General features: G+C 40.1%; 1 protein-coding gene across 1 annotated transcript; it reads left to right on the top strand.

Moving 5' to 3' along the window:
* Window positions 1-782: 782 nt before the first annotated feature.
* On the top strand, window positions 783-3,792 carry LOC113027645 (somatostatin receptor type 2). Its single transcript, XM_026177302.1, has one exon. The coding sequence runs from the start codon at window positions 1,216-1,218 to the stop codon at window positions 2,227-2,229; it is 1,014 nt and encodes a 337-aa protein (XP_026033087.1). The 5' UTR covers window positions 783-1,215; the 3' UTR covers window positions 2,230-3,792.
* The last annotated feature ends 10,535 nt before the right edge of the window (window positions 3,793-14,327 follow it).

Here is a 14,327-nt window from a genome sequence, read left to right on the forward strand (position 1 = left end):
ACGAATGAGCTGATAGATGAGCTGATAAGTGTCCTTGTCTAGTTTTGATTGAAATCCGGTTCTGGTGTTGATGGTAGGTGGCGCAACGTGCTGGAGGAATTTCAAAGGGTTATTTCAGCTATGCGTGGCTGAACCACAACAGAACAAAGGTCAGTACTCTTCTGCCGACCTCTGCCTTGTCCTCCTACCTCTTTCTCTTCACCACCTTTTCTTACTTTTTTTTCATTGTCACCTTTTTCCCACTTCTACGTAGTTTGAAAAAGGGTTGGAGGAGCATAGAAATAGGATAAAGAAAGGGAAAAAAGAAGTTGCAGCATCCCGTGTCAAATGTCAAAAAACAAAAGCCCTGATTTCTGTTTCCTGTCGGCAGATTTACTCGGTCTGGGTTGCAGAGGTGGATGGCCGCAGGCAACGAGCTGGTTGTTATTATCTTTGCTTGTTTAGGTTTTGCTCGTGTGACCCCCCTCCCCCGCTGAACTGTGCAGGCAGAAAAGAGAGGTGGATAAAATAGATGGTGGAAGGGGGGAGGGGTTGGTGAGGTAAATAGAAATGAAGACGGAGTGAAGACAGAAAAAAAAGTTATTAAAACAAAAGTATTGTAGCAGATGGGAGCATGGGTTTACCTTGGAAACAGCATTACAGCAGAGGAACCGGGGGAGGCAGAGCCAAGCTGGAGTTTATCACAATCTTTGGAGAGTGATGAACCAGGGGAGGAAGGGGGGGGAGGTGGCACACTCCCAGCACAGTGAGGGGTGGAAGAGATATAAAAGGGCTCCCAGGGAGAAAGAGTGGTCAGGCAAGTGTGTGAGCTGCTGTCCTGCTTGTTTCCACACTGCTGCACACCACTGTTTCATGCTAGTGTGTGATGTGAGGGAGCCGCGTGCCGTCTCCACCACAAAGGAATAAACTTTTTCAGTTATTTGTGCCAGAGGATAAAAGGAAGTAACGACTAACTGGAAGAGGGGAGTTGATGAGTTTCTGAAACCTGGCACTTCTCAAGTCTGGAAGTTTGATTTTTTTTTTTCTCTTTCGGTTGAGTTGTTTACTCATCGCCCTCTGAGAACCTCCACAGCAGAGAGTCAAGAGGTGACTCTTGAACTGCGTGCAGAGGAATTTAAACAGAAGCTGAGATTTTCATCCACCCTCCGCAGTGACTGTTCGAAGTGTCACTTTTGTGCCCTTGTGTTCCTTTTCTGATCAGCCTTTGGAGTCACAATGAATGCCTCATTTTTATATGACTACAATCAGTCCTTAGTGGATCGGGAATTTTACTGGGAGGGAAATCTAGATGGTTTCGGCATCACGATGGCCTTTCTCTACCTGGTGGTTTGGGTCATGGGGCTAGCTGGAAACGCGCTCGTTATCGTCGCCATTTTAAAGTTTGACAAGCTGTCCTCTTCAACCACAGTGTACATTTTCAACCTTGCGCTGGCCGATGGACTATTCATGGTTGGTCTTCCCTTTATAGCGAGTCAGAATTTCATGAACCGCTGGATTTTTGGAGATGTGGCGTGCAAAGCTGTCATGGTGCTGGACGGCATCAATCAGTTCACCAGCGTCTTCTGCCTGACGGTGATGAGCATCGACCGCTACATGGCGCTGGTGGAGCCACTTCGCTTTGCCCGTTGGAGGACCCCACGCTGTGCCAAGATTGTTTCATCCCTCCTCTGGCTGTTCTCCCTCCTCACCATCCTCCCGATGGCGCTTCACTTCTCGACCGATCACGGCTTTTGTACGCCGGATCTCGGCTCCGACGCCCGGTGGCTTGGCGTCCTCTCTTACACCTTTATTTTGGGTTTCGCTTTACCATTTACAGTTATGACAGGTTTCTACGTGGCAATGCTGCTCGCCTTGTGGGGTCAGAAACTCCGAACCTCAGCGGTGACCCTGGAGAGCCAGCAGCTGGAGCAACAGGTCACCAAAATGGTGGTCGCGGTGGTGGTTGTGTTTGGTTTGTGCTGGCTGCCGTTTTACACCTTCAACTTCTGTTCTCCATACCAAAACAGCTACGCCGTGACCTTCTACAGGGCTTTCGAGTTTGTGGTCCTGCTTTCCTACTCATGGAGCTGCGCGAACCCCATCCTCTACGCCTGCCTCTCTGACACCTTCAGGAGGCACTTCCGCACCCTACTCTGCCCCATCACCAAGTCTTCTTCCAGCATGCAGTGCATCACTGACCAGCAGAACCTAAATGACACAGTTGTGTGTGATGGCACCAGTACCCCATAAAGCCAAACGAATACTGGCTGCATTTTAATTCCCTTCCTATTATGATGCACTGCACGGTACTTTTGGACTTCTTTCTTTTTAGTTACTCCAATAATGCATTGCAGGTACCTACAATGACTTAGGAAATCACTGTATGTGCAGCCACTATATTCTTTGTTTATTTCCACAATTGTTTGCCTAATCCGAGTTAAACTTGGCTGGCTTTCTGCTGACAACCCGAGTAAGTGAAGTGCTGACTTTCAGATCATTTGGATGAGCGATTCTCATATTTTGACTAAAAGTTGTTCTCTGCTACCAGTGTTTGCACTAGACGGACTGCTGACTGCTCCACTCTGTGTGTAGGGGGGATAGGCATACATACATACACAGATATGTTAATCGCTTTTCTTTGAGTGGGCATTCATTGACATTAATGCATTAATGCAGCTACCCTGGGCTGAACTAATCTCTAACTGTAACAACTGTAACCCTGAAACAGCTTTAACCCAGTCATCCAAACTGTTAAAATTCTTCCAACATTCCATTAAGCTGATGGCCCAAAACTCAAAAGTTAGTCGTCACAAGGACAACTGGACAAGTTTCACTGTAGTTTTCTCGTCTTTGGTTTTCTGTGACAAATTTGGATGTGCTGTAACAACCCATTTTGCCCATTCTGGACAGCCAAGTTTGAACTGGAGCAATCACAGACACGTGCAGAGAGTGTATCTTTATAATAGCATCACTTTGTTGGAAAACAAGAGCTTTATGACTGCCTACATCTGACGCATTTATGTAAATTGCAGCTACAAAAAATACACCGGGTTTACACTTTTCACAAACATGGCCTAGCTTGGCAAATTTCCCTTTTTTATTTTTTTGTTCAATCTTCTCCACTTGAAATGTACATTTTATGCTCAAGCTTGTAGCCTTGGGTGTGTGGATTTGATGCCTTTCTGACTGTGCATTGAGCTGCGACTTTAAAGGGTTAATTCTATTCACCACTATATCAAATGCAGGCTTAAACACTTCTTAAAAAGCATAAAGATAAAACAGAAAACACCAGACACTGTCACTAAATGTGAGTAGATGATTTCCATACCACTCTCTTGGTTTAAATATCACGTGTCTGTCTGACTCAGACCTGTTGTATAATTTGTCAGCCGAGAGCTCAGAAAATTCAGACGAAATGCTCTAATGCACATCCTGCTATAGCGCTTTTCAGCAGAGCTAATAAAATGTAGCACAACAGGGATGAAGTGTGGACAGGTGGAGTGTAAACAGAATAACACGGGTCACATGCTTTTGACAGCACCAACTCATACATGCACGTACACACTCAGCAAATAGCATCTCCACATCTCCCACAGCTGGATTATGTCCCAGTGGCTGTGCATGCAGGAAGGCATCGGATGAATGTATTTCTACTCGGCTGGCCACGAGCACGCACTTGCATTTTTGTGTGCAAGCACCTATGTTATTCTGTTTAATGGTGACATACAAAAAGACACCCTTAACTAGGTGAAAGATGCATAAATCACTACATAAAGTCAACATTACGCCTGTGTGGTATATGAAAACTTCCAATGTTTGTTCTGTGTTTTGTCATTCTGGAAATGTATGCTTTACCCCGCTCCTGGGTGGAAACCTGGAACCTCCAGAGTTTCTTCATCTCAGTCTGAATTATGATGTAATCCAAAAACAGGATTTTTTAAACCAGCATAATCTATCAATCCCAATCAATCCTGCAAATGCATACACATGAAAACAGGGGATTTTCTTTGAACACCAGTGATATTTCCTGATTGCTTCTTTCACTCAGTAATTCTTTGATTAACCACACACCCCCTCCCTTTACCTCTCTTTCACTTTGACCGCTTTTAAACTTCATGCGTCTTTAAACGTTCATTTTTTTGACAGCTATTCTTAACATTAACCTCCACCAGCTGTGACACACTGAGACATTGCTTACATGTGTTACCCCGGCACTCGAGTGCAGGAATCCAGCACGGCCGTGTCATCAGAGCGGTTAGATTAGAGCGGCCACCAACACACCGCAGAAAGATTCAAATCAGCTCACGAAAGGCTGAGGAGATTTCAAGCCGTCCAGCTGCTAACTGTCTCCCTACATCTTTCCATAAGCACTCCCGCTGGGCAATCCCAAGAATACTTAGTGAAATGCATTTTATGAGTTAACAAAAACACGTGTTAACAACAATAACGCCTCTTGCTCACAGTGCTTTCCCCCCCCTCTTTTACTTCAACTTTAACCAGAAAACATGAAAACACAAATTGTGGAAGATACACAGAAGGAGCCAACCACTTCATTCATAGAAGCAGCATTTTTGCACATATAAAGAAAGAGACATTTTAAAATCATCAATGATACAGTATGTATGAATGAGATTAATATGTCAGTCGAAAATCACACATTCTGTTTCTGATGTTTTATAAATGAATAAATTATATGAATAAAAAAAATTAGCCTGAAACTTTCTTGATTCTAAGCTTATTTCAGTCTCTGTATCTTAACTATATTTATGTGCCAAGAAAATAATCACCACCAAGTTTTGTTACATTTTTCTGTAACGATCATCTTACCAGTTAATGTAACCATTTTTCAAACCCCGCCGAGGTTTGATTTTAAAAGCAGCATTAATCTTTTTCCAAACACTTCCGAAAACACCATCTCTGCCTCATCCATCTCCTCTAAGGTGAAGCAAACTGAGCGTCTTGACTTGACCGTCTGCTCCGAAACCGTCCCTCGAAGGGCATCCTGTAAATGTCAGGCCTGCTTGTTGAGACCCACTTGTATCTGCCGGCTTAGTTTTAAGAACTAATGAACCTCTGCCAAAATGTTTGAAATGCTGAAGGCAAAGAAAGACTTGACCAGCAGTGGTGTGTCAGAGTTGGCCTAAAGGCATAAAACAGTCCTCAATTAGTTTGGTGGCATGGCTACCGTAAATGTATGTGTGTGTGTATATATATATATATATATATATATATATATATATATATATATATATATATATATATATATATATATATATAGAGAGAGAGAGAGAGAGAGAGAGAGAGAATGTTTTAATGCAATACTATAAACAGCTGATGGCTTTTTTCTTCTGAAATGGATGTTTTGTTGTCTAAATAAAATATTCAGATGTGCTAACATGATTTCTAGCATAGTCAATAAATAGGTCAATAAATAAAGAATATTTTTCTCCTGTCAATTTTGTCTGTCAACATTGTTAAATATAGAAAAAGTTCTAAATAAACGAGACATCTGTTTCTTGTGGATTGTATCCTTTAGGGTTGCTGGATGGGAAAGTAGCTGCAGGTTGGCCCTGAGGAGGTCACTGAGAGATCGGTTATATGAGTCACTGAACACCAAGGCAGGAGTGGGTTGGGGTGGTGGAGTTCATGAAGGGGAAAAGTTTGCACTACACATTTCTGTAACACAAACAGTCACACAGCTGACCATGTAGACTGAGTTACAGTTCTTTCAAGTAACCACTAGATGCTGGCACTTCATCTAATGTAAGATGAACTTTTTTGATAGGAATTCAATCCTGTCTCTCAATAAATCAAAATATAAACTTTTATACATAAGATGACAATAAGGCAGTTAAAAAACACTGCTTATGGAATAATAATAATTAAAATAATGGTCATATAAAAGAGCATTATAGCTTTTCTGCATTACTCTAGAAGGTGGAATGCTAAGTCATGAACTGGAGCTGGCAAGTTTGGCTAACAAGCTGCTTCCATAAACTGTATGAACACTCAGGCTAATTTAGCGCTAAGAAACTAATAATATATTTTAACTTGCCAAAACCGAAGTAAAAACACAGCAAGCTTTGATATTACTCAAATAATTTCACAAAAGCTTCTAATCACACAAACATTGTTTCTTTTCCTTTGTGTCTCTGAATGAATTTCCTGTTTCTGCACCGCCTATGTCACCATCTTTGTTCCACTCTTCTCCATGTGGCTCTTGGGTTTTTATTTCCCTCGTTCTTTTTCCTGATCTTTTTAATGTCTGCTTCCTTTTCCACTGGGTCATTTTGTGATTGTTTCCTAAAAATGTTACAAAAACCTCCTTATGCCAGCATTAAGTTTTCTACGTCAGTGAGTACATTTCATCATCCTGCAGTATAGGCAAGGCTCCATGTGGGTATCTGTGTATCCTCCAGTTTGTGCTCACCAGGAAGACTTTTAAGCTCACCCACAATTTTCCAGAGGTTTCCATTTAACCTGCTTCCTACGACCAGATAACAAAGTACTATGATGTGAATAACTGTGCCCACAGTCTCCTTGCACCTGTAATGGGAATATAATCCCAGCCTTATATATATATATATATATATATACAATATACAGTATGTTTTGCTGCAGTAGCAAAGCAACTTTTAGGCAAAGCTTCATCTTTTTGTGACTTCGCCAAACGTTGGTTAAGAAAAACAAAAAAAGCAATCTGAAAATGGTTTCCTCTCTAACAACACAGCATGATATGCTATCTTTTTATTTTATTCTCATTTTTTATATTCTTATAAAGTTCAGCTGTGCCAGAAATATCTCCCTCTGGTCAACCTGTTATTGTGAAAGCTGTCATGGCTCCAAATTGCAGAGAAAATCACTAAATTTGCTGCAGATGGTGAAAAAAAGGAAGCACTTTGTGACATGGATTTTGAGAATTATTATTAACATTATTATTGTTGTTGTTGTTAATAATAATTTGTTTGTTTGTTTATTAAGATTATGTTAAATTTGAAAATCACTGCCTTACCTTGGAACACACAATAATAACCAGTACTCACTGGTGTTCACTGTAAGACTCAAAATGTGAAACCTGGGTCCTAGACCCAGAACCATGACGTCGTCTAAAAAAACTTTTTTAGCAATTATCAATATTTTATATGGGAACAGCTTCTGTTATGTTAATTGTTTAAAATGATAGTTGGATAGTGTGTTGCTATGAATTACTGGACCGCATTGTTTTTCTGTATCCAATCGTAAAGGTAAAGATGATAAAGGAAGCACTTGATGCACCTTTCCTTGGTATTTACAGAATTCAAACAGCTCTTATACTGGTTGCCATAGAGATCCTTCTGGGTCAGTTCACTTACTTTGGAGCATCCCTGCCCAAACGTGACTATTTGACTGCACTCATGACCCTCCGGTTCTCAAACATCCTGCTTCAGTCTCAGGAGTGCAACAGAAGGTAGCCTTCCCAGTCAAGTCAGAGTCTGGTTCATATATACAAGCTGACATCTCCAGGTGCTGCCCTTACACCAAGTAAAGATACGACATAAGGAAATTTACCAGGTAGTAGTCTGATTGGCTGGCAGTGAACCCGGTGGCATTCTTCCAGCCAGTTGGAGCAGTTGGCCATGAATAATGCAGACTCAGTGTAAACAGCCTGCTAAAGAACAGAGGGGAATCTGGACTATAACAGAAGATGTATATGGGGAAACCAACACATCCATCCGTTATGTTGGAACTCTAAAATATGACTAATTAACATGCTAAATCTTGAATATGAAACCAAGCACTCGCTCACAGCCAGTAACAGCCTGGCCCACAGCAGCCTATACAATGGCAGCTGACACAGAAAACAAGCCAGAATTAAAGTGTTAATCAGGGAGCTTCAAATTATGGACAAAGACAGACTCCTGTTTTTCTGCAAGACTAAACCTGAAACTTTCATATTTACCATTCATGGTGAAAAGCAAGAAGAACAAAAACAATGGACCCAAACCAAAGGACCGGACGCTTTTATTGGTCAGACAAAATGTAATGAAATGTTCAATCGGCCTATCATTCAAACTGAATGTGCTGAAGGAAACAAGATTTACAATGCATCGTTCACCACAACCAAAGGTCACGCTAATTAATAGGTCTGCGGTGTTTGGTGTGTGTTTGTGCATGTTCGGCGTGTGCGTGTTGGTCCTGATTAAGACAGTGGCAGACCGCAGTTATTTTCACTGGCTCTCTTCACTCTGCCTGATCCAGCCATCACCCTGTAAGTGTAATTAAGACCAGATGCAAACTGCCAGAGCAGTTTCTCAATAAAGAATATTGATGGGACCCCTGAGAGATACTAAATATATGTGTGTGTGTGTGTGTGTGTGTGTGTGTGTGTGTGTGTGTGTGTGTGTGTGTGTGTGTGTGTGTGTGTGTGCATTTTTCCATGACACGATGAGAGGTTCCATCAGGCAATTTACATTTCTGTCAGGCATTTACTCATCACTTTCCTATGTCTTTGTCTTGATTGCCGCCTCCTCGTTATTCTTTATCCTCGGCCACCTCCCCCGTTTCCTGTTGATACCTCATCTCATTTCTCAACAATGGATTTATCTCTTTAAATCTCCTCTTGCTTTTTTTTCTTATTCCATTCAGATTGTGCAACAGGACTGACAATTGTCCAGAATTTGCATGTTAACAAGACACTGCTGATCCAGGGTTTGAGTATTTCGTGGAACAGACAGCGAACAGATATTGCCAAGAATTATGACATTCCCGTGTTCTTGGAAAGCACAAAAATGGGATTTACGTAAAAAGTGCTTTAACAATTTCCTGCTACAAAAACACTTTTTACAAATGCGTAAATTATCCTGACGTCTCTAGTTTCTCAGTTAACATTTTTAATGCATTTGAACCAGATTGAGAACATTGCACGGTCTTGGATGAATGTTAAGGTTGTGAGTGTTAAAGGTGAAGACCTACATGGGAAAATATGTGCGACTGTGATACAAAACAACAAGAAAAAAGGATAAGATCCTCACATAATGAGGATAGAATTTAAAGTTTAAATGGGAATACTGAACAGGCGCCTCCTTTAATTCTGACAAAAAGAAAAGTGTTATTTTTTCACGTGTGTAAAGTCATGGCAGAATGAGCGTAGATCATATAAAGGATCCAAGGTTATTTTTTTATACATAAAAAATATTGTTGAATATACCCTGAAAATGAAGCGTGTCTCTAGAGAGACCCATAAGCAGGACTCGCCACACACATATCTCCCCTCTAGGCCAGTTTTGTCCCTCAACTTGAGTTGTATATGAATAATAATTCAAATGAATGGATTTCAATGAATGAGGCTTGTCTCAAGAAATGGATTCAAGCTCGCAGCAGTCCAAGGTCACAGAGATTCAGTGCTGTGTGTACACCTAAAAGAATACACATATATTAGTGCCCTGTCATGTATAGGCAAGGCTACAAACAATACAGACATTTTGCTTGAGTGTACGGGTTGTAGTAACTGAAAGAAAAAGGCTCGCTGCAATTTACTCCTGACTTTTGTTTTTCATCTCTTAAAGCAAAAACAAGTCCACTGTAGACATTTCCATAGTGAATTTTACCGTCAACCAAGCAAATGATTTAACACGTTTCTACGAGACTGTATAAAGTAGGTAAAAGCCTGGGCTTAAAATTATTTTTCTGGCGTAAAACACTCGCAAAATAACTAATCGGCTTTTTTTTTTTCCTTCAAATGCAGCACAAAGACTCAAAGAATAATGAGGCTCTGTTTTTTATTTTACAATGTGTGTGGCATCTACGTGAAAGCACGTACTCCGCTCTCCATCCCCTCCCTGAATGTTTTTGTTTTCTGTTTCAGTAATCTAAAAAACATGTTTTCCACGCTATTCTGTATCTAGAACCATCCATCTCAATTAGGCTCCTGTGCTTGTCAGGAGGGAAACAACATAATCTGAATTCCCACTGGAAGGACTCCCAGCCTCATGCAAAGGGCAGTGCATAGGAAGAAATGAGCCTTATCAATGAGCTGTTTTTAGGTGCTGGGGATCCCATCATGCTCCGACTCCCACAGTGATAAGGTATAAGGATGTCCAGATATGATAAATATAGTAAGTTACTATCTCTTCCCAGTAAGCTAAGGCACCACTATGATGTTCTAGGCGGTTGATGCAGCACAACTAATAAGATATTTTTTTTCTTAAATCAAGTGAAATGTTGATAAAGGTAAAATAAAAAGCAGCTGTGGTTAGCCTCGTTTACTCTACCTTCTGTAATCATTATTAGAAATAATGTATCCAGCTGAAATTTTTTTATCTATCTGGGCATAATATAAAGAATTTCGTTCACTCTACTTTATGCTTCAGTTCATTGAAGTTTGTGTGCATTAACTCTTTAGCTGACGTGGGATGGCTGTGGCTGTGGAGGTAGACTAGGACGTGTTTTTATCAGAAGGTTGATGGTTTGATCCCTGGGTCGTCCACTTTACCTCAAGTTGATCGTGAGGTGTTGATCAAAGTGCAAAATTGTTGTAAAAAAAAGTGATTCGGTGAATGACACATTCTGTGTAAAGTGCTTTGAGTGCTCAAGTTGACTAGAAAATGCTATATCAGAACCAGTCCATTTACCACTTCAGGTCCCACCAAGGTCTGGACTTTGACTGGGCCATTGCAACACCTTGGTGTGCTTCGAATCATTCTCCTATTGCATGACCCAATTTCGGCGTGTCGGATAGATGAACTTACATTTGATTCTAGAGTATTTCGGAATACAGATCAGTTCGTGGTCGACTCAATGACTACAATGTGCCCACTTCTCGTGGCTGCAAAACAAGCCCGAATCATCACTGATTGAATGAGGTGCTGATGTGCCGTGTTTGGTTTTTGCCAAATGTGGCACTGTGCATTACAGTCAGAGATCTCATAAGACCAGATACAGATACAATTTTATGAACTGAAGCTGTGTTGCCATGTTGCTTTTCGAGGCAAGAATCTCTATCCTGGCAACATCTGCAAGCAAGCCATACTTGTTCAGTCTTTTTCTAAATGCACTGTAGTAACTTTAACATTTAAGATGCAAACTGAGGCCTGTAGCTGAAATGTTGATCTTGGTTTTTTTTGCACTTTCTCTGAGGATTGCACATTCTGACCTTAGACATCCACTTCTGGGAAGACTGGGAACTCCCTTGAATGTGTACTTGTGAATGATCTTTCTTGCTGCATAATGATGGACCTCAGATTGCTTGGAAAAGATTTCATAACTCTAAGCAGCAATAATGGCTTCTCTGTGGGCATTGCTGATGTCTTTCCTGATTGGCATTGTATTAACACACACCTGAACTTTTTGTTAAATAAGTACCAACATTTCATTTTAAGACCTGCTAACGACCAGGCAGAAGGTTTACCTTCTTTTTACAATGACTGCATGTTGGCTGTTGGTGAATGATACCGTTGTTACATGTTTTCAGGTTAAATGGTTTGCTCTTTACCAGCCAAAACTGGAAGAAATTAAACAAACATTCGTCTGTCTTTACCCCACCTTTAAAATAAACCACTGTCTGCAATTACATAAAAATACAATAGTATATTTAAAAGATACCTGATGACAGGTTTTATTTGTGATAAATTGCCAGAAATCAAAGTTAGGGACAAGAGTTTCACTAACAGTTCAGGGAGTTGTTTTACTTTATGCTGTAGTACTAGACATTACATAACTGCAGAGGTGTTTATAGTGTTTTGGCTCAGAGAGTGCTTTGCGCAAGTGTTATTGAGGGCTCATTGGAGGCAATATATTCATGATTACATAATGTCACTTGACATCTTTATTGCTTATGTGTACCTGAGAGAAAATCTGTCAGACAGCCAAGAATTACTGGTATTCATCCAAGAAAGTCCTAGTGCTAATTGTCTGACTGAGTATATAGTTTTTCACCTATTACTTCATTCTTATGAGAAAGCGAAAGCATCACTGATAAGAACTCTCATCTTGTATTTGTCACAGGGAACCCTTCTCATCGAGACAAGTGTTTTATATCCTAAAAGCAAGTGTTGGCTTTAAAGCTCCCAGTGGTAAAGGTTGGTATTTAATCAGATTGTCTTGCTGAAAGTTCATGATCCGAATAAAAATATACAGACAGAGGGACATTTTTGAGATGGTTTAAAGATTAATGTTGCAAAAAAATGTGACAGGATACATTAAGAATTTAGCGATTCAGATTCCATTAGTAATATTACTCATCGATTGAATTTCTTATCAATTCCCTTATCGATTCTCATTGGGGTCTCACACGCTCTGCTTTGACAGTTACCACCATCATTAAGCAGCATATCAAAGACAGTACATTTGTGCAAATTAACTGCATGTTGTGTGGTCAAATTTGTGCACATGTAGGATGTATTTCCTCTTTGTTGTAATCAGTGTTGGGTCATTACTCAAAAAAGTAATATTTTATTCAAATTACAAAAAGCTAATTTATTAAAAGTAATGCAGTATGTTACTTAATTACTCCAGGGAGAAAAGAATTCATTATATGCCACATAACATTGTTTTCACCGTACTGTGTAAAATGACCTGACACACACTGTCTCATAATTACCATTACAATATAACAATATAAACCCGAGGCTACAATCTCACACGCCAACACAAATCCCTATCCTGATGAAGACACACATATGATCTTCCTCTTAGTATTAATGTATGAACACAAAGCCAAAAGCACAAGTCAAAGATGAAAACCAGCGCAAAGACACTTCAAAGTCACTGCAGCAGTGATTCTTCTGTAGAAACGAAGGCTGCAGCATGACTGCTTATGTGTTTGTTACCTGATAAAGTTCAGCAGCAGATGGCTTCAACACTGCTCACAAATGAAGGCTCTCTTGGCCACAGTCCTGGGCTGGGTTCAACATTCACTCAGATTTAGCGTAACTCTGGGCTTTGGCTAGCTTAGCATTAGCTTGCTGTCTGTGCAGGTGCTTGCAAAGAGGTGAAATTGTCTTAGCAGCATAATACAATTGTTTCTGTCCTGGATGCAGTTTGCATTTTACTATTGTGCTCTTGTCTTTTTATGCAATAAAATTAAAAGTAATGCCCATATCCACACTGTAAAATGCCCTGCTTCGGCAACTAAAATCAGCTGATTGTAGCGCATGCGCAAAAACCGATAAACAGGATTGATAGGCAACCAGAGTAATAATTCCAATTAATTCAACTACAAGTTAACAAAACTCAAGGTGAAGTCAGTGTGAAAATGCCAAAAACCTCCTCAGTTCTAAAAATGGCCACTTGAGGCTGGTTTCAGAAGCCAATGAGTCCCTAAAGGCTTTCATGTTAGAGTTACTACATGTTTATAAGGTACTAGAAAAACACTTTCAGTTTCTCAATTTAATTTCTCTTCTGATAACAATCATGGAAGATTTTTTTTAAACTCCTCTCTTGTAATTTTATATTATGGAAAACACTGGTGTTATTTTTTTTTTCACGTCTAAACACTATTTGTTAGGTATCTGTGCAATGCGCCCATATAATAAATGAACCTTGCTAAGAGAGATAGCTTACATTAGCTATTTTACACCACCATCTTCTTCATATATGGTCACTCTGAGCTCCAAAATCCAAGGTAACAACAGCCAGTAATCAGGATCTGCACATCCACGTCATACAGCTTGTCATTTGAGATCAAAATGAAGAAGAAGGTAGCTCAGTCATGATAACTGCTTAGCTTGGCGTTGCTAGCTTACAGGTTGCTGTAATGATAATTACATCAGCAAAAATACCCGTAAATGTCAGGCATGCTCAGTGCCAAACACTGAAATAATGCCTACAACGGAATTCTGCTTTATGCCAAACTCAAGGCTTCAAAATGGTACGCATGTTGCCAATGTCCATCTTTTATTTACAGTTCATGGTTACCCACCTATTTTCTTAATGCTTACTTATAACATCTAATTTAATGGTTTTAAGGTTTGATTCTCAATTTTATTTAAAAAATAAATAAATAAATAAATAACAAGATCTTTTAATCTTTAGTTGGATTTGACAGAGACCAAAACTCCTACCTGCCCCTCTCTGTTAACTCAGTCCAGCTTGGCAGCTTCATTAACTTGAAATTGCAGCGGCATAAATGCAGCATAGCAGGACAAAGACTCGTATGTTCACCAAAGAAAAATAGCTCTCAGCCAGACTATTTGGAGGGTTGTTTGTCAATTGTTACATGACAGGACTCCACCACCACCGAAGGTTAAGTTGTTCCCGCAGGGGAATTTTTTTGAAGATGCGGAAAATTGTTTTGTCGAAATCATTTGCTCTTACTTTTCTTTGTATCTGTAACTGTGCACTCAGAGGTAGTATTTCAAACTGAACAAAGC

This window comes from Astatotilapia calliptera, chromosome 8, assembly GCF_900246225.1.
Source record: "Astatotilapia calliptera chromosome 8, fAstCal1.2, whole genome shotgun sequence".
Lineage (NCBI taxonomy): Eukaryota > Metazoa > Chordata > Actinopteri > Cichliformes > Cichlidae > Astatotilapia > Astatotilapia calliptera.

Excerpts from the sequence above, each read along its gene's own strand:
- LOC113027645 (XM_026177302.1), top strand. The coding sequence starts at position 1,216 with ATGAATGCCTCATTTTTATATGACTACAATCAGTCCTTAGTGGATCGG.